General features: G+C 51.0%; 8 protein-coding genes across 8 annotated transcripts; 1 reads left to right on the top strand and 7 right to left on the bottom strand.

The window, feature by feature from the left end:
• Positions 1 to 17: 17 nt before the first annotated feature.
• On the bottom strand, positions 18 to 1,566 carry NCS54_01329000 (Hypothetical protein; the record flags this gene model as incomplete). Its single annotated transcript, XM_053158491.1, has 5 exons — positions 18 to 618; positions 672 to 721; positions 776 to 893; positions 942 to 1,371; positions 1,443 to 1,566. 5 exons carry the CDS (start codon positions 1,564 to 1,566, stop codon positions 18 to 20), a joined length of 1,323 nt encoding a protein of 440 aa, XP_053014466.1.
• A 3,390-nt stretch (positions 1,567 to 4,956) lies between these two features.
• Positions 4,957 to 5,425, top strand: NCS54_01328900 (CENP-V/GFA domain-containing protein; the record flags this gene model as incomplete). The annotated part of the gene is made up of 2 exons (XM_053158490.1): positions 4,957 to 5,031; positions 5,081 to 5,425. The coding sequence occupies 2 exons, from the start codon at positions 4,957 to 4,959 to the stop codon at positions 5,423 to 5,425; spliced, it is 420 nt and encodes a 139-aa protein (XP_053014465.1).
• Positions 5,426 to 6,273: 848 nt separating this feature from the next.
• Positions 6,274 to 7,797, bottom strand: NCS54_01328800 (AA-permease domain-containing protein; the record flags this gene model as incomplete). The annotated part of the gene is made up of 1 exon (XM_053158489.1): positions 6,274 to 7,797. The coding sequence occupies one exon, from the start codon at positions 7,795 to 7,797 to the stop codon at positions 6,274 to 6,276; it is 1,524 nt and encodes a 507-aa protein (XP_053014464.1).
• Positions 7,798 to 8,980: 1,183 nt separating this feature from the next.
• NCS54_01328700 (Hypothetical protein) lies at positions 8,981 to 10,685 on the bottom strand (the record flags this gene model as incomplete). Its single annotated transcript, XM_053158488.1, has 3 exons — positions 8,981 to 10,236; positions 10,296 to 10,398; positions 10,461 to 10,685. 3 exons carry the CDS (start codon positions 10,683 to 10,685, stop codon positions 8,981 to 8,983), a joined length of 1,584 nt encoding a protein of 527 aa, XP_053014463.1.
• A 1,021-nt stretch (positions 10,686 to 11,706) lies between these two features.
• On the bottom strand, positions 11,707 to 12,612 carry NCS54_01328600 (Hypothetical protein; the record flags this gene model as incomplete). The annotated part of the gene is made up of 2 exons (XM_053158487.1): positions 11,707 to 12,007; positions 12,059 to 12,612. The coding sequence occupies 2 exons, from the start codon at positions 12,610 to 12,612 to the stop codon at positions 11,707 to 11,709; spliced, it is 855 nt and encodes a 284-aa protein (XP_053014462.1).
• Positions 12,613 to 13,226: 614 nt separating this feature from the next.
• On the bottom strand, positions 13,227 to 15,035 carry NCS54_01328500 (Zn(2)-C6 fungal-type domain-containing protein; the record flags this gene model as incomplete). The annotated part of the gene is made up of 1 exon (XM_053158486.1): positions 13,227 to 15,035. The coding sequence occupies one exon, from the start codon at positions 15,033 to 15,035 to the stop codon at positions 13,227 to 13,229; it is 1,809 nt and encodes a 602-aa protein (XP_053014461.1).
• A 390-nt stretch (positions 15,036 to 15,425) lies between these two features.
• NCS54_01328400 (Pectinesterase) lies at positions 15,426 to 16,467 on the bottom strand (the record flags this gene model as incomplete). Its single annotated transcript, XM_053158485.1, has 2 exons — positions 15,426 to 15,793; positions 15,846 to 16,467. The coding sequence occupies 2 exons, from the start codon at positions 16,465 to 16,467 to the stop codon at positions 15,426 to 15,428; spliced, it is 990 nt and encodes a 329-aa protein (XP_053014460.1).
• Positions 16,468 to 17,261: 794 nt separating this feature from the next.
• NCS54_01328300 (Hypothetical protein) lies at positions 17,262 to 18,746 on the bottom strand (the record flags this gene model as incomplete). The annotated part of the gene is made up of 1 exon (XM_053158484.1): positions 17,262 to 18,746. The coding sequence occupies one exon, from the start codon at positions 18,744 to 18,746 to the stop codon at positions 17,262 to 17,264; it is 1,485 nt and encodes a 494-aa protein (XP_053014459.1).
• Positions 18,747 to 22,955: the final 4,209 nt, after the last annotated feature.

Raw genomic sequence — 22,955 nt, 5'->3', positions numbered from 1 at the left:
GAAAAATGTCAATCATTCTACCGGCGATGGCGGTCATCTTCATCCTCAGATGATGACAGCAAGGCCTCCTCATCTCTCCTCCACTCATCCATCTGGATATCCTCCGCCTGTAGTTTTGTGTAGACAGTTTTCGGTTTCCTCAGCCTCCTAACGCCAAGTATGATGCCAACCACAACGGCGGCGAAAGCAGTGATAATCACACCCACAGAAATCCATTTCCTCCATCCTCTTATACAGCAAGGATACCAAGCCATGTATATACCCACAGCCCACTCCGTCCAGCTTAATCTCCGTGCTTGATCTCGGACAAGACCTTTTCGCAACAGGTGCTTGAATCGGGGTCCGTTCGGCCCCGTCTCGAAGCGGTGAACTCCGAAGCGGGGGATGGTTTCTTGGCGAGGATCGGATTGAGGGAACTGGAAATCACCCCAGTGTCCTTTGTACTCAAACCATGACGTGTGATTGAAGGAAGATCTCGGAGATTGTTGCTTTGGAGGGGTGAGGGGGATAAGAGTGAAGGTGTCGGTGTCGAGTTTGTAAAAATAGGCCGACAAGACGGGATCCCATCTTTTCCCTTCGTCGCAGTAGTCAATCAAAGCCGCATTGTGTACGGGTGCGCTGAAAGGCATTGTCAGTATGCACTCCGAGTTGCTATAAAGGAATTATCATACCCAGGCATAGCGTAGTTAGCGTGAGACCCTCGAGCACTGTACACGATAGGCTAGAAATTGTTAGCAGGTCGGTCATGAGTTATCATGTTTGAGAATGAACGTACTCGGTCACCAGCTTTGGAAACCGCTGCGTCATTCCAGTCGTAGCCCTCGCCATCCACATGTTGACTGTAATAAATGCCAACAGGTTTGCCGTCTCGGAAGCGGACCATGTTATGTTCCCTTGACCAGGTCAGCGAAGCTCAACTCAGTAATCCAAACGCGACTTACCAGTCTCCAACGTGGTTGCCGAAATGCATCCCTGCGGAGGCCTTTTCGCTTGTAACAAGACGATTCAGAGGCTCCAGGACTTGAGTGATGTTGGGACCCTCGTTGTACGAGTAAAAGTAAAAGTAGAACGCATCCAGGTCAACCTCATTCTTCTCTACGAGAATGACGGCGCAAGGTGTGGCATTGTGTATCCTGCCAGCATCGTCTGGTGCCTCGCCGAGAATCCATTTGGGATAAGAAAAGGGATCATCTTTGGATACCAGAGCAACATCTTCATCTCCAAACTCGTTAAGCGTCCCCAAGTTGCCGAGATCAATTGAAGGTATACCATTAATTGCATGGCCTTGCACCGTTGGTGTCGTGTGCTGAAGATGGGCGAGCAAGTCGCTGGGCATATACGGATCTTCAGAATGCAGCCAGACAAGAGGCGCTAGAGCAGGTCGCTCGTTAGTGAACCGTTGTCGCACGAGTCGAACACGACGCGGTCAGCAAGTGACATACCGTAGTTAGCCACATAATCCGGACATCGGAGATCTGGCTTTTCCGTCTCGGCTCGGACGGACAAGACGATCAGGAAGAAGAGGCACCTGAGCAGCAGCGCCTGGGCTGCCGATTGCCCTGCCATCTCGAAACCCGCCCGGTCAACACTTGCGATGACAAGATGAGGCTCGAAGGAATAAGCATCAGGGATGCTCAATCTGAGACAGGGAAGAAGAATGATATCGGAAATGCTTAATCAGCCAGCGCAGCGCGCACCCGCGTCGGTAGCTTCGGCTTCAGGGGGGGCTGGGTTGGGCTTTGCTCATTGGCGGTCTCGTGTGAGGCATTTCCAACCAATCAACCGGGCTCTGGGAGTCGCTGCTGGCTGACGCGGTCCACAATTAGCAGCGTCGATACGAGGTTCTGTTAGTGTGCATAACAGGATGAGATGCCGAAGATGTGAAGGCATTGCTCCTTTATCGTCATTGCCGAGGGATTCCGGAAAGTGATATGTCAGAAAATAATTATGACGTTGGTAGTCAAAGCTTAACCGAGAATCGGAAGCGCCCACATTCCGCATCCCAAGCCGATCCAGGCACACATGAAAGGTGGAGCTCAGACACGAGGATAACGGTCTTATCAGGGGGTGCACAGAGATGACCTCACACTTTGACTGCGACGGTGAATCTCCTGGACAACACATGCGATCAAGCAATATTTTAGAAGCCGTATTATACGTCTTCTACGATCCATTAGATAATTTGCAAAGCTGGAATTGCCAGCTTTTTACGAAACCGGAAAAGCCAAACAATAAATTCCTCACAGAATTCCACACCACAACTCACTGCCCGTCCAGGGTAGGGTTCTGCATTCCTGTCCACACACCAACTCAACTCGGCACTTGCCAGCGACACTCTCCCTTTATCTAGGATTCGTCGTTTATTAGGCATGATCATTGAAGTCTTTCCTGTATTTGGATATTCTTTTCTCATTGGCTGCGGGTATTGTTCACGATTAGTGCCTTCATGTCTTGATCACACTGAGATCCATGCGGATAGGCACAACGCGATGTCTTATCAATCTCCACGGCTAGGTACTCAATGGTTGATAGAACAGGTAAAGACTGTTACTCTTTGGTGAAAACAAACGCAAAACACTTCTCACAATCGCCTAATATTCATCCTCCATGTACTCATCGTAGCAGTCTTTGTGGTAGTGAGCTCGCCACAGCAGAGGGTGTGTTTCGATCCAATGCTCTTTACCAGCGTCAATGTTTTCCGCGCACTGCTCATGGTACAGAGGGTTAATTTATTATTCGGGAGCGATTCTTATGAAAACGTACCTCTTTTTGCAGGAGACTAAAATTGCTGTGAAGGTGTCATCATTAAATCATTTGGTAGAATAAGCACACTTTGCAAAGGCCTCAGACGGTCAGATCGCCGTGAGTAGTGACCGCTCTTCAAAGTGGCAGAATGCGACTGCGGGCGAATGAGAGCCAATGAATCTAGGACACCAGTGTCTTTAGGGGTAGGCAGCGACGGATGGTGCGCGTCTGTGAAAATTGGCCATGCTGAAGAGGTCTGAATGATTGACAATCATCTTCGCTGCTGAAATTGATAACATTGTTAATAATACACGCTTGACTTCTCGGCCGCGGGCGACAGGTATTTGTTCAAGGCTCTCGATTATGTCGAGAAGACACTCTCCAGCAGCAACGGACCGTTGTACTTGGGATCTTTCCGGTGCACATTCCATGATCTTCTCCGTCGACATGAACTCCACTCCCCAACACCGACAAGTTCGGAGCAAAGTCCCCTTGCTAAAGGAGAGGGGACACCAAAACCGAGCTCCCCTATTCCTCACTCCAATTGGCCAAAGATAGAAGTTACAAGCGAACCTCAGATTGGGTCCAGTTCAACCTCTAGTGATACAAAGTCTGGAAAAAAAGCGGCTGGATTGTCTAATTATCTGTCACCCACCGTTGAGACAGCATCGATGACTTCTCAGAATAGTGATGACTTATCGGACAGCTCAACACGACTCAGGTCTAGGATGAAGCGAGCCTTCTCAAGCAAGTCAGATCCGGAAAAGGAAGAATCGAAACAGATCCCAGACCATGAGGCCACCCAGCGTTGCCAGGAACTCAAGCAAAAAGTCGTGGAAGCCTCCCAGAAGATCCTTGCCTCATTTCTCTCTGGCGGAGGTAGATCCCTTGATCACCCGGTCCTTATGCGATTTTGGGGATCGGTGGATGTCATCTGCTGGGTGGGTTTTGAATCTAGGATTCAAATTAGAGGGGTACTAATTGGTGATGTGTTCTAGCAAATATCATGGGCCTACGCAAGTATCCCGCGCAAGACCTACATGATTCGGGACTTTGATGCCCTGTCCTCGCTTTCTCAGAAGGCTACGGCTCTCGGGTCTACACAAGAGACATGGGCTGACTGCCTCAACTGCCGATCGGAAATGGAATACGGATCTGCTGCTGAAGCCCTTCAACATCTTCATTCACACCATTCCCGGCGAGTCACATGTGGCAGCGAGGGCCCAAGGCCTTTCGATGACCCGTCGTTCGTGTGGCAACATCCGACTGCTCATGGAGATTAGGATACCACTAGTGTCGACCGTGTCGAGGATGTAGTGAACAAATTCCTTGAAGATTTGCTTAACCTAAACTCGACGGTTGAAGAATTGCACCTGCCGGCGGTAAGAGCGTTCAAGACAGACAAGATGGAGAAAACGCCCCCTCATTCCCAGAAATTGCGCGGCTTATTTGGGGAATTGGCCCGTCGAGGTTCTCGAGGAGAACCATGGAAAAGCCATCCGGGTGTTTACGATCGTCACGCTCTTTTTCTTGCCACTGTAGGTTTCCCGACACAAACGAGGCGCTCATTTTGATGGTCACTAACCCATATATAGATCTTTTGTCTCGAGATTCATGGGTATGAACACGATGGACATAAGGGACATGGAGCACAATCAGACAATCTATTGGACGGCTGCTGTGCCCGTGACGGTGGGTACTATGGCTTTGGCTCTGATATATGCATATAGAGGGCAAGAAATTTCAGACTGGATAGCTTCTAGAATGAAATAGCAGATAGGCATCGTCACCGTACCTACAGTAGAGCCAACGACGGGAAGACACGGCACCTCACGGGGGTTGGCCCTGTTAACATAGCTTATTTGGACTGCATGACAGCTCCCGCCAGTTCTTGGTTGGAGATCAAGGGTCCCAAGCTGAAACATCCATCCTCATCGAGTTGTTCCTAGGTTTAGCCACATGGTCTAAAAAATACATCATCGTGAGGGCACGTACGCATGAATCTCTCCCTTTTCCGTTAATTTCCGAAGTTCGGTCACAAGATCCAACTCTGGTCCAACCTTGTTTTGTGAAAGGTGTGCCGAAGACACTCGCCGACTTATCAAGCGGGCAAACACACATATGTCCACCTCTTGGTTCTGGAGGACTGATCAAAATTATTGTCACGACAGCCACTGAAAAGTTCCCAGCAACTTCGCCATCGTTAGAGCAATGGCTCCCGTCAACTCTGGTAGCTGTCTCTGCGGGGCATGCACCTACTCATACACGGATGAGCCAGCTATGAAGGTAACGCCGCCTCAACTTACGACTCGATCACTACCTAACCTTTGGCAAGGCTGTATGCTACTGTGGCACCTGCCGCAAGATCTCAGGAGGGACAAACACTACCAATTTTGTAGTCCCAGACGAAAAGTTCACCGTGGAAAGTGGCCAGCCCAAGGTATTTTCCACTGAGCACGAGACCGGCATGTTTATCACCCTCTTCTTCTGTCCCAACTGTGGGACGACCGTGTGGAAAGAGGCTTCGGCGCCCCAGTTTAAAGGAGTGAAATTCGTTCAGGCGGGAACACTCACGGACCCGACCAATTTCACTGGGAAGATTGATGTTGAGCTGTACGCTCCTGAGAGAGCCTCCTGGCTTGTCGCTCTTCAGGGCGCAGAGCAGAAGGAGCAGCTTTAATTTGGGATAGCTCACAGGGACTGACTTTGTGCAGGCAAGGTGGGGGAAATTGGCATGACCGAACTTGTCCCGCTATATACGTCTGTGCGAAAAGCTCATCTATTGACGTTCAGGCGGTTCAGAGTGAAGGGTGCAATAGCCGAGATCGAAATTGTTTCACCGTTGTCTTCACGTTGAAGCTATACATGAGGGGCCCAGAGGCTGGCCCGACTCCCCGTGCTTGGCCCTCGGAGGGTTGTGTTGGGAGGGTCAGCCAAGGGCAGCCACTGAATGCCGTGGCATGGAATGATGCAAGTCTGACATGTCACGATTTGACTGTTCGCTGAATCACAAACCCATGTGAAAAAAAGCTCAAGAAAGGTGATTAGAGAGAGCTTGGGTTGCAAGGACACTGAGATCTGCAGATTTACAAGTCGCTGATGCGTCACGAGGGATCAAGAGGTAGAAAGGTAAGATTGGAGTTGGATGTTGGAAGGAAAAGGTCTGCTTAGCTGGGAGCCGGGGTGTGGGGTAGCACCCGATGCAATTTGATGCCGGCAAGGATATCAAACCAATCATCTTTGGCATTGAGCTTTTTAACTGGGGAGCTCCTTATCGATGTATCTTATCGATAGGCTCAGACCTGGACAAAGCATGCACAACTAACAGGGCGAGATCGGAGGATGCATAAAGCATGTATACGCGCTCCCCAGAACAACACCTTGACCCTGATGCCTCAGTTGAATCTAGAAGGACAAGCACGAGATAATGTATCACAATATTGGATTCGGATGGATGTTACAGGGAATCTCATTATGAAAATTATAAGTAATTAAACAGTACGGTTTTTTCTTAGTCACACTGCGCCTCTACGCACTCCCTGTGACGATATCCATCTCCTGAATTGGGACCATCTTTGTCCTGAAAAGGAGTTTGTGTCCGGCGACAAGGACGACGAACAAGATCAAACTGATGTAGTTTGTGAAGAACTTGCTGGTGTCCCACTCAATAAACACCTCAAAGCCACTTGTGATAATGATGAGGACAGTGAATATTAGCCCGTACCAAGAGAGGTATGGCTGGAAAGGGGCCACGTAGGGTAGGCTTGATCGAGGGATTTGATAGAAAGACAGGGCCTTCATGAAACGGATATGGCACACGTTGATGATGGCCCAGGCGATGAATCCTGCCACCGAGGTTATGCTGAGGAACCAGTTGAACACTACTGTGCCATCGTTGGACAGGTTGAGGAATGACAGAAATCCGAAAATGGCACAGAATCCGACTGCGTAGTATGGTGTTCCGAAGCGATTCGTCTTCTTCAAGAAAGCTGGGGCATGGCCTGAGTCAGCCAAAGAGATAAGAATGCGGCTGCTCGAGTAGACATCCGAGTTGGCGGCAGTCAAAACAGCGGTAAGGAGTACTGCGTTGAGGATGGATGGGAGGACCGGGACTCCGGCAAGTTGGGCGACGATGACGAGGGGAGAAGCTGAAGCGTCTTGAGAGTCACTGAGAAGGCCCTCATTTGTGTATGGGATATTGAGGCCGAGAAAGAAGACGGTCGAGATGAAGAAGGAGAAGACACCCCAGAAGGTCCAACGCATAGCAGAAGGAATTGTCTTTTGGGGATCCTTGGTTTCTCCAGCTCCGATGGCGACAAGCTCTGAGCCCTGGTAACTGAACCCGGCGGTGATCATGACGGACCAGAAGCCGATGAACCTGCCAGTCGCGCCCTCTGCGAGATGTTCAGCAAACGCACCCGGCGTGCCCCAGTACTTGAAGCCCAGGTAGCCCTGTTGGCCAACGCCTGCATTAACGCAGATGGAAAAGATGATGAAGCCAATGATAGTGATGACTTTGATGCTGGAGAACCACATCTCAAACTCTCCGAACCACCGCACCGGGAGGAAGTTGGCGATAGTGAAGAGAACCCAAAACACAGCAATCCAGATACCGATGTTTAGGCTCTTGTCCCAGTATTGAATGATAAGGCCAGCGGCGGTCAACTCAAGGGCGAATGTGATTGTCCAGCTGAACCAATAAACCCAGCCCATGGCGAAACCAAATGTGGGATCGAGGAAGCGTGTGGCATAGGTTGTGAAAGCGCCTGCGACAGGGATGTAGGCAGCCATTTCTCCAAGCGCAACCATGACTGAGAAGAGTAGGCTGCCCACGAAGATGAAGGCGATGAGCAGAGAAACAGGCCCGGCTGTTGCAAGAGCGTTTCCCGTTCCGATGAACAAGCCTGTTCCTACGGCAGCGCCGATGGCGATGAATTGGAGGTGTCGGCCATGGAGTCCTCTCTCCAGCTGAGTATCATCGGCAGCTTCGAAGTCGACAGACTTGGACGACTGTGTCGAGTCGTGGGCCTCTGTCTTGGTCTGGATATCCATGATGGCGGTTGTAGATGACGAAAAGCAAGAAACAGGCCAAGATTCCAAAGAAGCAAAGAAAGGCCTTCTTCACCAAACTACTGGGACTACTACCTCACATTTTCCAAAAAGGTAGACGCACGAAGCCATTTTATCTGATCCGATGAGTCGAGGCACCATCCGATTCTCGAACCCTCTTGTCGTGTTAGGGCGAAGATTGGTGGAGCCGCGATGACATGAGTTGAATAACCGTTATATAATGAATTGCTTTCTGAGTCCCTGTTCTCCCCTTTGTACCCCGGAGAATATGGCGGGACCCCGCAATAACCCCGTGGTTTCTTATCTTCGTTGTCGTGAGGTCTGTGAGATGCCAAGATGATGCGCGTTCTAGCTGTCTTCGAGAAAGGCTTGGAGGCTTTTGTGGCTGCAGCTCGCCTCGAGGAAGGATTTTATTGAGCATAAAAGCCCCAAGAGCGCATGAACTTCACTTTTCCACCAACTCGAGTTTTCCGCCCTTGCTGAACAAGGCTTGAGCTCGCTAGTCTTCATACTTGTCGTGCTAAGGCGGATGTACAAGTTGGGCGGAAGTGGGTCTATGGGGATGTCAACCAAGGGCGGAGGCTAAGATTTCATCTCGCGTGAACACCTTCTCTGCCGAGAATCCTTGCCAAGATTTGCTCGCATGATCTAACGGGTTTTCTGGGTTTAATTGGGGACTTAAAGCCGGTGTTGGTAATCATGTCGTTGAACAAGTGGCCGCCGGCCGCCGAAGGTTGGCCCGACGTGATCCCCCACACTGCTGTTACGCAAGAGGAGTGATAATCTGAAAGGACACAGGGTAGATATAACTGGGGTTGGATTTAATCAGAGATCTGATAAATCTCGGATGATATGTTAATTACCTACCTACTTGGCTGCTCCTTGCCACTCGGCGTTGAACGCGTTGAGGCCCAACTTCGGACCGTCGGCCACATGACAGGGGCTACTATGGAACCTGTGGCACAAGGGAAGAAAAGCCCTTAGTCTAAGCTGAGTTGAAGGCGTAGTGACATATTACGGCACTCCATCTGCCATCAGTTCATCTACAGGACTCATGGAATAGCACACTTGATCGAGAAAGGAAATTCCTTGCGATTAACTACCAGATCCTATAATATTATAGCGAGATTTACTACATTTGGCCTAATTACTAACTCAACCAAGCTTAGAGAGGGTAAATAAAGAACTTGTTCTCCAGATCAGTCAGATCAAGCATCGAAACGTCAACCTTGACCTTGACCGTCTCATCACCCACCACCTGCTCAACATAGCCCTCTCCATGGTTGCCAAGGGCAGCCTGTTCGGCAATCCACTGTCGGCGCTCCTTGTTCCGCTTAACCAAGATGAATCGAATAGCGAGCAACAGAATAGGCGTCAGCGTGAAACTGGCGACAATCTGCGTGGCCCAGGCGCCGTAGTATCGGTATCCTCCAGTCTTCCAGAGCTGTGGCGAAATAATGTTGGAGATGCCGTAGAGAATCATGAACATGGCGTTGCGAGTGAGACGCTTGGTATGACCGGCACAGCTGGAGGAAAGCCAGCCGAGGGAGATGATCCAGGTCTGCGCGAAGCAGTTCGGCGGGAGGATCAAACAAGCCAGGAGTGCGATTGTCTTGTGCCAAGGAATTGTCACCATGCCAATACTGCTTGCGATACAGGGGATGCACCAAAGCGCTGCCCACCAGGCGCTGTAGTTGGGGAAGAACCGGATGAGGAGTGACGCCGTAATACAGGCAAGAATGGCGAAGCCGCCAGAGGCAACCCAGACCAAAGTAGATCCCAGGGGAGAAACGCCGAGGTCGAGGAAAAGCAGACTCTGTTGATAGGGGAGGTTGTTGGCCAGCATCAGAGTGAAGCCCGAACCGGCAAATAGCCAAGAAACGGGATCCTTCAAGGCTTCGTAGAATTGGTACTTCTTGAACGTCTTTTGTTCAATAGAGCTTCGAGTCGAGTCGTGGACTCGACGAATGGCATGAACCTTTTGCTCGGTGCTTAAGAACCAGGCTGTTGCGGGGTTGTTCGGGTACGCGAACCATGTGATGACGGAAAGAACCAGAGAAATGCCACCTGTGATGATCATAAAGAACTTCCAAGGGCTGGTGCTGACCTTGCTGAAGAGCAAGCCATAAGAGACCAATCCAGTGAACATGGGCGAGCCGATGCACGAGATGTAGAATAAGGGCTGGACGTGTAGAAGCTCCTGGGGAGTGAAGAACATGGCCATTGTGATCTCGAGAGCTGGGATTACTGAGGACTCGACAAATCCGAGGAAGAAGCGAAGAGGGATGAGGGCTCCATAACTCTTGGCGACGCAGTGCAAGAGGACGACCACGGCCCAGCAGAAGATTGTGCCGGAGATGTAGGTGCGGAGTCGGAGCTTTTGGATAAGAAGCTGTCCAGGGACCTGACCGAGGATGTAGCCTGATACATGGTTAGAACCTATCACAAACGCGATTCAAGATTTGGTGTTTGAGTCTCACCGGTGTAGAAAAGCGAGTTCAAATTGTTATACTCGGCATTGTTGAGGCCAGTATCCTCGAAGAGACCCAGGAGAGTAGCCTGGCCCAAGGTTGACTTGTCCACCTGTTTCATGCATTGTCAGTAACCGAATTCAGGCTCGCTCTAGATATTCGAGATGTACTTGCATAGAGCATAAAGTCAATGAATGTGACAAGGAGCAGGACGTGGATGTAAAGCTTGCGCTTCAGCTTCTTCTCCCCCTCGGGTGTCAGCTCACCAACATCATTTCCATACTGCTCAATGAGCTCCAAGGTCTCATCAGCAGCCTTGTTGGAGATGACATTCCCGTCATGCAGCGAACTGCTGGAGCTCGCATCCACAGCTGGGATGGGGTGCTTCTCGTCGCTCATCGTGCAGGAATGTTCAAGGCGTTGCTTTCTGGTGGAGAATCTGTCCTGCTGTTGCATCGAACTGGAGATCCATCTTGGCGCGTCTTTGCTTTGTCTTAAATACGGATCTCTTCAAGTAAGACTCTGACGTGCTCGGTGAGGTGTTGTCGGCGTCTTCTGGACGAAAGAGGATACGTGAGAAAAAGCTGTCACCGATTCGCCGGCGACCATCGACTCCTTTGGGTTAGTGGGTATATCTTCTCTAGTGGAATGATCGAGTTATCCGTGCGTTCTTATTCTGGGCCATGGTGCTGCCCGATGTGAACTTGTTGGTTTGCGGTTTCGCTTCACACGTGGTCGAACTATCGACTGACGGTCGACTGTTAAGAAACTCTAATTGTGAGCGAACCTTGAAGAGGGATTCTAGGTCTTTTTCTGGGCCTAATAATGGTGACCTGGTGATATGAAGTGTTAGGTCGGTTTATAATACGATTGCTCGCTCCTCTGACTCTTCCAGTGACCATATTAATACGCGTTTTCTCCCACAAATGTCTACACCACTTTAACATAAAGTCATCCAAAGGGAATTTTTGATATGTTTCGACATGATCCCTTTCTGATGAAACTAAAAATTGTCTTCACTGTGGCAAAGGCCGTTGATGCGATGGGTTCGGACGCGGCTCCGCCATGCGGCTCCGGAGTGGGTACACTCGGATCGAAGTGCCGGAGGCGAATGGTTTTTGAAAGAGATAAGCTGATAGGAATACTGTAGCTTGTGCTAGTAAGGGCTCCCAGGAAAGGGCGATGGTGCAATCCTGCTTCGAAATGATGAGTTGCTGTCTGGTACCTGAAGACGGCGTCTTGCGTTGCTTTATAGCTGTGGTGTCGGGGACCTGAATCCTTTCTAGACTAGCTTGCTTCGGACTTGATTCTAGACGTAAAATGTTTTTGTGATGGCAAGAGTTCGGTGACTACGGAGATGCCGAAGGTGGTTCAAATAAGAATATGACTGTGTTACATGACACCACAAACGTCTACCTGTCTAGTCAAATATGCCCTTATATCCAAGCCACTTGCACGTGGTAGTTTCCGAATCCACCATCTCACAGCTCGTCAACTGCCTACCACTGCCTAGCTTCGGCTCAGCAGCGATGATATAACCATCAGCCAGCGATGCCGTCTTGCCCTGTTCCGAAACCGCCTTGACCTTGTGAAATGTGAGCTCTCCAAAATCAGGAAAGTAAGAGTCGGGGTCTTGAGGTGTCATAAAGCTCTCGACAATCCACTCTGCGTGGTTCGTGCAAAGAGTGCCGTTGGCCGGTGCGGTTAGGTCAATATCGAATCTGGAAGCAAGGTTAGCTACAGAGGAAGAGCACGACGAGGGGATTTCTCACTTCCTGTTTTGGGTGAAATTCTCCCAAGTAAAAGTGCCCGTAGTGTTGTCCTTTTGTGTCACCGTCATGCGCACATGATCCCCAATATCGGTCAAGATACCCTGGGTGTCATCCAAAAAGATGGGCGGGTTGGGCCACCATTCATAGAATGCAAAGACACCAAAATCACCCTCTTTATCGTATAGGTAGTAGTAGCCTCCCTGGATGATTCCTCCATTGTAGACCCTTGCAGGATCATCGCACCTGTTTTGGTCACCACCGATACCGACCCAGACGGACGAGCTGTAGTATGCGGTGGAGTTGTAGCCATAGGGAAATGTGATGTTTGGGATGACAACCTCCGCCGTTACCGAGGCAAAGCGTGGTCCGGCGACTTCACCCCCGTTCCAGATGTAGCTCACTGTGTGCTGTACATCTCGAGGGTGCTGTCGAGTCTTGTCGTGAGACTGTAGACGTCTCGGAATGATACCCTTGGCCTTCGCTGTGGCAAGGTCTAGGGCATTGACAAGCGTGCTACACAGTAAGAGCACGTTACTGAGAAGCTGAAGCCTCATCGTGTGCACAGATGTATGAATATTGAAAGACGAGTGACCAATAGTTGAAAACTGTTTGGTTTCACAAGACTTGGCGTTGCCAAGCAGGTTGCTGCATATATAGTCGTTTCTACCTATGCACAACTAGGACCGATGTCTTCCATGGCACGTTGTCCGTCAGTCAATTCTCGGCGACAAGACAAGTTCCCGCTGTCAACATCCCGCACGTCACTACCGGTGTAGAAAATCCTGGCCGTGTCCATATGAGGACAAAAGAACCCTGCAATAGTCCCTTAATTTCCATACATTCGGATTTGTGGGTTCGTGTTGTGGCCCGTGACGGTGTTTAGAGTTCATGGCTAAAATTATCTCGGACTTCAGTTCCAAACCACCGGGTAACTCGGGAGGATTCGTCACGCTCGTATTCACTCTTATACCTGGTAAACTCAAAGAAAATGGGAATCAAGAGCCATCCAAGAGGATCCGGTATGATAGATGTCCGCAGATGCCGAGAGCATGACATGGAGTAGCGAGGGCAGCTCCGTTCGTCCCCAACGTTCTTGCAATGTATGATCGTCAACTAAGTGGGTAATTGAGAATATAATCGGCATTTTCTTTCTTGTTGTTTCCGCTTACTAACTGCCTGGATTCTGCTCGTCTTGCTCCGACATCGCCGGTAACTGCGGTGGAAAATCCATCCAAGAGAATGCCATGTCCACCTCTGCCAGGGAGCTCACATTAATCCCACTATCAACGAGAGACAAAGCTGAATCTGATGCCATGTCTTTCTTCCTGGGCAAGGCCTGGTTAGCCATTGACCTGATGCCATCCGAAACCTCTCGAGCCAGTGCCCAAACCGGATACAGTGTTTTTAGTATGCCGAGACTCAGGCACAGACGACTGTGGAATTGGCCGGAATATCGAGATGGGCGTAGTGAAGAAGCGGATAGTTGAATGGTGCAGCTGAGAAGCAACCCATTGAGCATCAAGGGACTGTGTTTGAGGGCTGATGATTCTAGACCAACCAGATCGATGAAGCGCTTGGCAGCCTCGACTGCTTTGATACCATGCATCGACCTTGAGTAGGTCGGTAATAGATCCAGGCTAGACTTTATTCCCGAGGCCGCTGCGATGACACCTACAAGATCACTTCGGGGAAAGTGGAGGTACATGGTCGTGTACTCGGCGACAGCGTGTGCTTGGAGGAGCGTATGATCCACGCCCCCTGTAGAATCCACAGGCTCTGCTTTACCGACACCCAGGTGATGCGGCCAGGCAGCCAAGAGATTGTCGACATTTTGGATCTGGTCACGATGGACTTCATGAGTCGAGGCTATCGACAGCGCGCGAGCGAAGAGCTGGGCAGCCTCTATGCGGTACGCGAAAGACGAAAAGGGGAGGTCGTCATTGGTGTATATCCTCGACTCAAATTGTTCAAGCGTCGAAGGTTCGAATAACAGCGGTTCCCCGGAGTATAGAAATTCTTCACATGGAAGAGGCATGTCTGATTTGACCGAATTGCATCGAAAGTTAGGCTTGTGGTCGAGCGCGGCCATGAAGCCGTCTGTGATGTAGAGCTCCCACCAAGTTCTCCTAATGCTTTCTTCCACGACTGGAGATCCAGCCGAGTGGGTGACACTGAATGATTTGCGGTGCATGTTGAGGTCCAGGGCGAGAGAGATAGCTTCAGAGAGGCTTGAGCGGGATCTGTCGTATACGCAGCGCGCATGAAGGATCATGGAAAAGAGTAGAAGAGCCTGGACCAGCACAAAGTTGCGCTCTCCTCGGTCCCATGCCTTCTTTAGTGCATCGTCTGCCAGGCCTTGCATCGTCTCGCTACATATCGTTCCGGAATAATGGCAGCCGATGAGATGAATGACCAATTTCATGTATGGAGGATAGTTCTGTAACGTGTAGAGCGCTCGAGGCACCAGGAAGGGATGTGCTCGAAAGAAATTTGTGTAGAAAAGATTGATGAGAAGAGTGTCGTCCTCCACCGGCTCAGTCTCATCACCAGCGGTCTGCGCGCTTTGTAAAAGACATTCTCCAAGGCTTGGCTCACTCCACGGGTAATCATTTCCATCGACGGAGGGTTGGAAGTCTGTGAGAGCACTGTGAGGATCGGCGGAATCCCAGACGATTTGCTCAGGCTCTCGCCGACCAGCTCTCAGAGTTGAATCCGTTGACGCCCCCACCGTTGACAAGTCTGCTGGAGAACGTGAAGCAAAATGGTGAAGCTTTCGTCGCTTTAGGCCTCGTCGCGATGGCTCATAGCGACATCGCAGTCCCTGAGTCTGACAGCGTATGCATTGAGGAGAACCGGCATCGCATTTGACGTGCTTTCGGCGACATTCGGTGCATGCTAGCGCGCTGGGTTTGCTGGAGCCATCTTGATGCGAGTTCACTGTCGGTGATGTCTCGGAATTGGCGCTGTGGAGGGACATTGATGGCAACGAAGATGTAAGGGATCGCTAAAGTTTAAAGAACGGTTGAAACGAGATTTTCGGTGTTGATTCAATAGGATGCATGCAGAATAAAGCGCAGCAATTGCTGAGTGTTAATGCCATCTCATCGAGCGGATGAAACCCTGGAAAGTCGGCTCCGCAAAGGCCGGATCCAAGATCACGCAATGCTAGTTGATAAGGCGTAATATGGGGCCAGTAAATGCGTACTATTCATCACAGAGAACCTTGAAACGAGAAAGAATATTCGTATTTCTGGCGAAATCGCGCCATGAATATGTACTTGTGAAATCACCTGCGAATCAGCGTCGCGTCTCCCTTTTGCCAACTGCCTCACACGCAGTGCAAGGCGCATTCTGCATCAGATACTCTTTACATGTAAGAGGCATCATAGTAGCCCTTGGAGGCGTAGCTGCCCGTCAGGACAGTCGAGATAGACACTGCCGAAGAAAGCTTAGTGTAGAAAGAAGCTCGCGTGCCCGAAGCTCCAGCACCAGTGTTGCTGTACTCTCCAAAGATGACGTTGCTGGTGCGCTCGTCGCCGGTGTTCCACACCTTCCATCCGGCAGCGTTGATGACAGAGGTCATGCTCGTCTTCTGGAAGACGACGCGGGCATACTCTCTCCAGGGACGGCCCAGGTAGTACGCGCCGTTGGAGACGGAGTTGCCAGAGGCTGCCGCGATGTTGCAGTTGTTAAAGACGTAGTAGGAAGGGTTAGAAGAAGAGTCACGGCCGTTGGCTATTGGGGTGGTTAGTACGCGAGTATTTGTGATGCTCCGCTTCTTTCTTACCTGTGATGTAGCCAAGCGAAGCGCTGACGACGCGAAGGTCGCACTTCTCAAACCAGCTCGAGGCCTTCTGACCAAAGATGAAGTCAGTGGCACCCTGAATCAGGCACTTGGAGTACAGCTGGTAACCCTCGTTGCTGAGAAGAGTGTCCTGGTATCCAGTGAGGGCACATCCGTAGTATCCGCTGTCAGCGTAGGCGCTCAAGGCGACAGCCTGGCTGCCCTTGCCGTACGTGTTGGCAACATTGACATTGTACAGCTTGAAGTTGGGGGACTTGACGCGGAGAGTGGCGCTCTCGTCGTTGTTGAGACCATCAGCCTGGCTCTTCTTGGCGGTGATGGTGACCTTGTTTCCGCTGTAGCTGCTGGTGTCGGCAGTGTATCCGTAGATGGACAGCTGAGCTGAGCGCTTGGGCACGAGGACTTGCTCGTTGTAGGTGCCCTGGTCGATGAAGATGCATTGAGAGCCACTCGCACTGGTGGAGAGGGCGTTGACGGCAGCTTGGATAGTGCCGTATTGGCCACTGGACGGGGACTTTCGCACAGTCAAACATCCGCTAGGTGCAGAGGTTCGGCTGGCAGCAAAAGCCGCAGTAACAAAACTCAAGGTGGCAAGCAACTTCATCTTGGCTACTCATACAAAGTCGATAGTAGTCTGGTCCAATAACCATCATTGATCAAGTCATCCAGCTCTTTATAAGTTCCCATTGCTGTCTTCTAGAAACCCGTCCCATTTACGTACAACGTTCAAACTTTAAACGCGATTGGTGGAGAATAGCAATTTCCAGCCGGATTAATACGAGGTAGCAACGAGTTTAGCCTTGAAGATCATTCGGTTCCCCCGGAGCCACGTCTTCCGAGCCTGGTTTCAGACGTTTCAAGTCAAATGCCGGTATCCAGGCGAGCTCAATGCATTGAGTTTGCGGGGATGGTGGATGGTTGGTGGATTAATCTGGGGTCATGTTCTATTGGAGACGACGGGGGATGTTCCGCCAAGGATTGGATATATCTGTTTCATGCATCATTTTACCTTGAAACCGGTTAGTAAGAAGTCAGGCTGAGAACAGCAGTTAAGTTTGGCTGCTTGCCCCTTAATAAGTTGCGGTCTGACACATTGTAGGATAGACTTATAGCAGGCTCAGTTAAGACGAGACACAAAGCACAATCACAAAGCGGTCAAGCCAACTGCATACTGAGTGTGAAGCGAATTATTCGATACATTAAAGCTAAGCTGCCCCAAGGTTCCAGTACCGTCACCCGGCTAGGGCTCGATCCAATCATAGCTGTAATTACATACGTGTCGTTCAGCACAAAAGTTTTCCCGCCAAGAGAATGGCAAAGTCCATAAAGCATGAGATTCATAAGAATGTAAAAGAGTTTTTTGTCCCCGCCTGAGAAAGGCACACACAACTGCAGGGATCACCCCGGGGCAACAAAGAAGAGTCGAAGTGGTAAGAGGGTCAGCAGAAGAAGAAGGGAAGAAGACTGCGACTGCTTGGGTCGCCAGCTGGGCTCATTTCTGGATATGTGGTTAGCAGCTGAGTAAATCTGTGAGAGAGTCGGGGACTTACAGAGAAGAGCAATGGCACCCAGGGCAAGGAGAGCCAGGGCAGGTCGGAGGTTCTCACCGCCGCTGACAATGACAACATCGTCGTCGGGGTGCTTGCAGACGGTGGGCTCAACCCAGGGGACAACCTCGAAGGGGCTGTAGCCCAGGCAAGAGGTGTAGGCAACCTTGCAGTGGTCAATGATGTCGCCGGCCTCATCGCAGCACTTCTTGTAGATGGCGGTGCACTCGATGCAGCACTCCTCGGGGGTACCCTTCTTGCCAGTGTTGGGCTTAGTGCCGGTCTGAGAAGTGGGAGGGCCGCTGATGATCTTGCCGCCGTTGTCCTTGCTGTCGCCACCCTTCTTGGTACCAGTAGAGTCGCCGTGCTTGCAGACAGTAGGCTCGACCCAAGGGATGATGTCGAAGGGGTTGTATCCGAGGCAGGTAGTATACTCAACCTTGCAGTGGTCAATGACATCACCAGCAGCGTCGCAGCAAGCCTTATAAGTGGTAGTGCAAGTCACACAGCACTCCTCAGGAGTTCCAGAAGGCTGCTTAGTAGGGGGGCCAACGATGATCTTGCCGTCCTTGTGGTCACCGTCCTTGGGAGGAGGGTAAGGCTTGTCACCGTGCTTGCAGACAATCGGCTTCTCCCAGGGGACAATATCCCAGGGGTTGTAGCCCAGGCAGATGGTGTACTCGGCCTTGCAGTTCTCGATGATGGCACCGTCGGCGGCACAGCAAGAGTCATAGACAGTGGTGCACTGGATGCAGCACTCCTCAGGGGTTCCGGTGGGCTTGGGGGGCTTGGGCTCGTTGTGCTTGCACACGGTAGGCTCAACCCAGGGGATGATGTCGAAGGGGTTGTAACCCAGGCAAGTGGTGTACTCGATCTTGCAGTGGTCGATGATACCGCCAGCAGCGTCACAGCAGGCCTTGTAGGTGGTGGTACAAGTGACACAGCAGACCTCGGGGGACTCGGTCTTCTGGGGGACGGGGACGGTGGTCATGCTCTTGGAGCAAGCAGTGGGCTCAACAAAGCCAGTGTCGGCGTATGGGTTGTAGCCAAGACACTGAGCGTAGTCAGAAGCGCAAGAAGCGTGGTTGGCACCGGGAGCGCTGTTGCAAGCATCGTGCTTCTTGTTGCAGTCCGCCAGGCAGGGGTCGGTGGGCAGCGGCAATGGGGCGACCGAGCTGGTAGGAACAACGGAGGTAGGAACAACGGTGGTAGGGGGAACGACGGGCTCAGAGGTGGGAACCGGGTCGATGGTCTCAACGGGCTCGGTAGTCTGGGCCAGAACACCAGAGCTGAAGGCCACGGTCACAAGACCGGTGAAGGCGAACGAGTATCTCATCTTGATGTTGTAGTTATGTTGTGATTGTGCTTTCAGACAAGGAGTGACAAAGTGGGATAAAACGAGAAAAAAACAAAGTCGAACCTAAACGAGTGGCAGACACAATCGGCTTGTGAATGAGTGGAAGCTGATTGATGCTGATGAAGAATTTCGGTTTGAACGGACCATCGCGGCCCTTCTTATACTCGGATCTCGCAGGTTGAGGCGGGACTGTCAACGCCTATGCCAAGAAAGGGAAGGGTGCCTCGGGAATCTGGGGAACATCCCTGGAATTGACAGAATACGATATTTCCCCGGATTAAGATGCCATACCGCCACATAGGGCCAGGCTGGCTCTGCCAGAGGTGCTTGTCTAGACGGTCTCCCTTGAGAATGTCTCAACCTCTGACCACTGGGCTGACCTCGGGTATTGGGATAAGCAATGCGATGCAGCCACAGACAACTTAAGGGATAAGCTAACGGGTAAGCATAATGAAGGATTGTCATGAGAGGTTGGTCTCGTGTCTGTGATAATTTAGCCGTGATACAGTTTCAGGAGTCTGCATATTCAGCTAGGCTGATTAGATCTCACCGATACGAGTCTGCAGCAGGCAAAGAAGGGAGAGAGTGAGCCCAATGTCTCGGACTATCGGGCTAGATCCGAAATCTCATCCAATCGCAGAGACTCCAGGTGTTTTACGGCTCGGCGACATGTCTGCCGACGTCCCATGCCCAGCTTTTCAACGGATTGTAGGGTTATTTCCAACGCAGGGATTTGGTTGGTGGCTGCAACTCTGGGAGAATGATGGCTTGTCTGTCTCCCTGCGTAGGGTGGGAATGAGGGGAGAAGTAAATTAGGTGGACTTGGAATTTGCTGCACATGATGGTTTGCGGTTATGTGAATGGCCTCAGCTGAATTGAGAGGCAAACATTCAAACATTCAGGCTCGCAGAAGAGTCCTCAATTGGGAGCAGTTTCGAATTGCTTTCATTTTTCAGTTTGACAATGCGTCTTGGCCGAATGCTTACATTTTGAATTGATGGGCATTCCTGTCTCGCAAGAGACTACGCCGCTCTTCTATACGAACACAACTTGTCGGAGGTCTTACCCTGGACCAAGTAGACACCTAAGAGGTATTGAATTGGGGATTTATCAACAAAGTTTCAGTATGAGAACGACAAGACAGTGAACAGCACACAGAATGACAAATTGCTCACTATCAAGTCTGGAAATCACACCTCGCCAACTGCCACCACCCACTCATCCACCATACACTTGCTCTGTATTTCAACGACCTCTGCCTCTCGAATTTCCCAAGAAGCTCACAAATGAAATATCATTCACCTGCCCCCCCATGCTGGATCCTCTCGGTGCCCTTGGAATCTTGGATTGTTGCAGGTTCGACATGAAGCCGATTCCCTCTCGTTGTCCACTAAGGGCCGTTCGCCCCACAGGCATAAATACGTTGCCAACTGCCTTGACTACCCTGTGATTTGCCTTGGTAGCTTTCTTACTGGTACTCTCCAGTATCGGAGCCGTATTCCTTGCGTTACCCTCGTGATATTTCAACATGTCCAATCCACTGGCCCACAGGACGCCGTGGCCCTCGTTGTCCACCGGGTGTTTGTTCTCAAGGGCGCGGGCAAGCTCGCTGAACTCGTACGTGAAGCCTTTCATGGACCAGAACCTTACTGACGGTGTCTTTGATGTACCTTCACCATGAAAGAGGTTTTTGAGTGCCTTGGCCAGTGATTCACAGTGCTTGCTGACACTTTCTCGTGTTTTTGGATCGTACTTCGGCAGCTCCGTTCTCAGGGACTCATACAGCCCATGCGCTTGCCGGTCGAACTGCTGATTGTGGTAGGCGTACTCGTTTTTCAGGTAGGCGACTTCCTGGTTTAAATCATAGGCCACCTCTCTTAGTTTCTCGCCCTGCACCCCCAGCATATTCAGCCCGCCTTGTGGGACGTTGCTCACAATGCCGGCTTGTTTCTTCTGCCTTGGATTTTGGTATCCGCCGAATTGGACGTATTTCCTGGTAGAAGTGATGAAGCTATCGGATGGTGGGGCATCCCGGCTGTCAACGGCGCGGCGTATGGGTTTCGCTTTGCTTCCAAGAAACGTGATCTCTGTGTTGGGAGTCTTTTCTCTGATATCTCGGGGTGCGGATATTCCTCTTCTGCTGCGGCCTGAATGATCATCAAAATTGATAGGATCATTGTTGACATATTGGTACAGATTCGGTCCATCGATATCTCCTGATGGATCAGGCGATGTCCATCGCCCCAGCCATGGGCAATAGTATCGTGCGCCGCAGTGATAGAGTCCAGTTTCTCTGTCATGTTTGTACCGCTGGAAACGATACTCACGAGAGGCCTTGACTTCTTGGTGCATCGATGAGTAGGTGACCGCACCAAAGGGCGAGTACTCCTCATACGAGATCAGTTGGCCCTCATCATCGAGTTCCATGTTGTCACCAGTTTGGTATCTTGGCAACGTTTTTTCGCCAGTTGCGCTCTCAACGAGGGCGAGGAGTTCGTGACCCGTGACATGGGTGATCTTGCGCTGAGACATGTCATTCGCGACAAACTTGAGCTAAATCTCGAGCCCGTCAAGATAAAGAGTGTCTCTCTCCTTGCGTGTAGGAGACCCAGCTTTGGCAAAACTCTCTGTCACCTTTCGAACTCTCTTTCCAGAATAGTCGTAGACGTAGTAAGTTGTCTGAGGGGTATCGTCCTTGGTCCATTGCGTAGAGGACGACCCCAACAAGTTCTCGAAATTCCAGCTCAGCTGAGAATACTGAGGCAGATTTGTCATACAACCCACCTGGCCTCCATCGCCAGAGTAGCCGTACTCCTCCGACAGAGATCCAGATACAGTACCAGTCAAGCGATTGCTCATCTGGACTTCGGAGTCGGTCATGAAACGGCTTGGAGAATCGTACAAGTAGCGGCGCGTCCACTGAGAAGCCTTCGGTTGATTGACAGCAGCATGGGTCATTTTCTCAATGTTTCCCGCGAGATCGTACTCGTACGACTCAAGATACTGGTAAACCTGTTGGCTGTCGGCGACGCCTTTGGTGGGGCTCATTCCAGTTGTCGCATTGTATGGGCTAAGAATGCCAGTGCTCGGAAGAAGGGCTCTCCCAGACGCGGATATCAACTGCCCAATGGCGTCATAGGTGTACTCGCGCTTGGGCTCGATCCTCGTATTTTGGAAATACTTTGTTTGCTCAGACGCGTCGTAGGTGTGTATGCAGCGGCCCACGCAGTCATAGGCGTGTGTCAGGTCTTCAAGAACAGTTACTCGGCCTCCATCGTTGCTGGCCGTCTTCTGAGAGATGAGTTGCCTTGAAAGCTCGTCGTATCGGAACTCAGTTGAAGTATGATTTCCATGGATCGTCTTCAGTAGAAGACCATCAGCTGAGTAAGTCGAGTCTTGGAGATACACCCGTCTACCCGGAATATCGACATGCTGGTGAGTGACCCGCTTGACTTGGCCGGAGAGGGCAAACTCCCTGAAGGTTCGGTTTCCTGCTGGGTCCTCCTCCTCCAATGCCTGGTCGAAATTGTCAAACTGGGCCTTGTGTGTGTATGATCGTGCCTCGCACATGCCGTCCAGTATCGATGGACTTGTGTTCCAGTCCAGCAAGAGTTTGTACTCTTTTTCTGGAGAAAAAGTCTTCTCGACGCAACGCCCACGAATGTCAAAACGATTATTGACGTATTTACCAGATTGATCTCTGATGGTCCAGGCCTGGCCGTTGAGGTTCTGATCAGATGCCTACGGAGCGTCCTCGCCATAGACAATCTGCACAGTCAACTTGGCAGCCTCTGACCCGGAGAGAGGTACCGAGATTTACCACTTCTTTGGTAGTACTCGTTCCGCACCGCACACCTTCTACTATCGCACTTTAACTCTCATTCGGCCTGATACCACTGGAGGGATCTGGAGACCGTGGACCAAGATCGATATCGACATCCCAACGATGGAAACTGAGTGACAGGGCAAGCGTCTCAACACAACTGGCACACAGCTGATCCCAGTCATCATTGGCGGCAGACTGTACCTGTTTATTCCTCATAGTGTGGCCAAGACATCCCCTCCAGGGACAGAGAAGCCGGCAGACTACGAAAACAGGGAGTTTGGAGAGCTTGCCAGGACAAACGCCGCGTCAGTCAAGCCACAGAAGATCTGGGAGATCACCATGGGATGGACAGAGCTCATTCA

The sequence above is a fragment of the Fusarium falciforme genome, chromosome 11 (genome assembly GCF_026873545.1).
Source record: "Fusarium falciforme chromosome 11, complete sequence".
Classification (NCBI taxonomy): domain Eukaryota; kingdom Fungi; phylum Ascomycota; class Sordariomycetes; order Hypocreales; family Nectriaceae; genus Fusarium; species Fusarium falciforme.
This window is presented reverse-complemented; position numbering and strand designations above follow the sequence as displayed.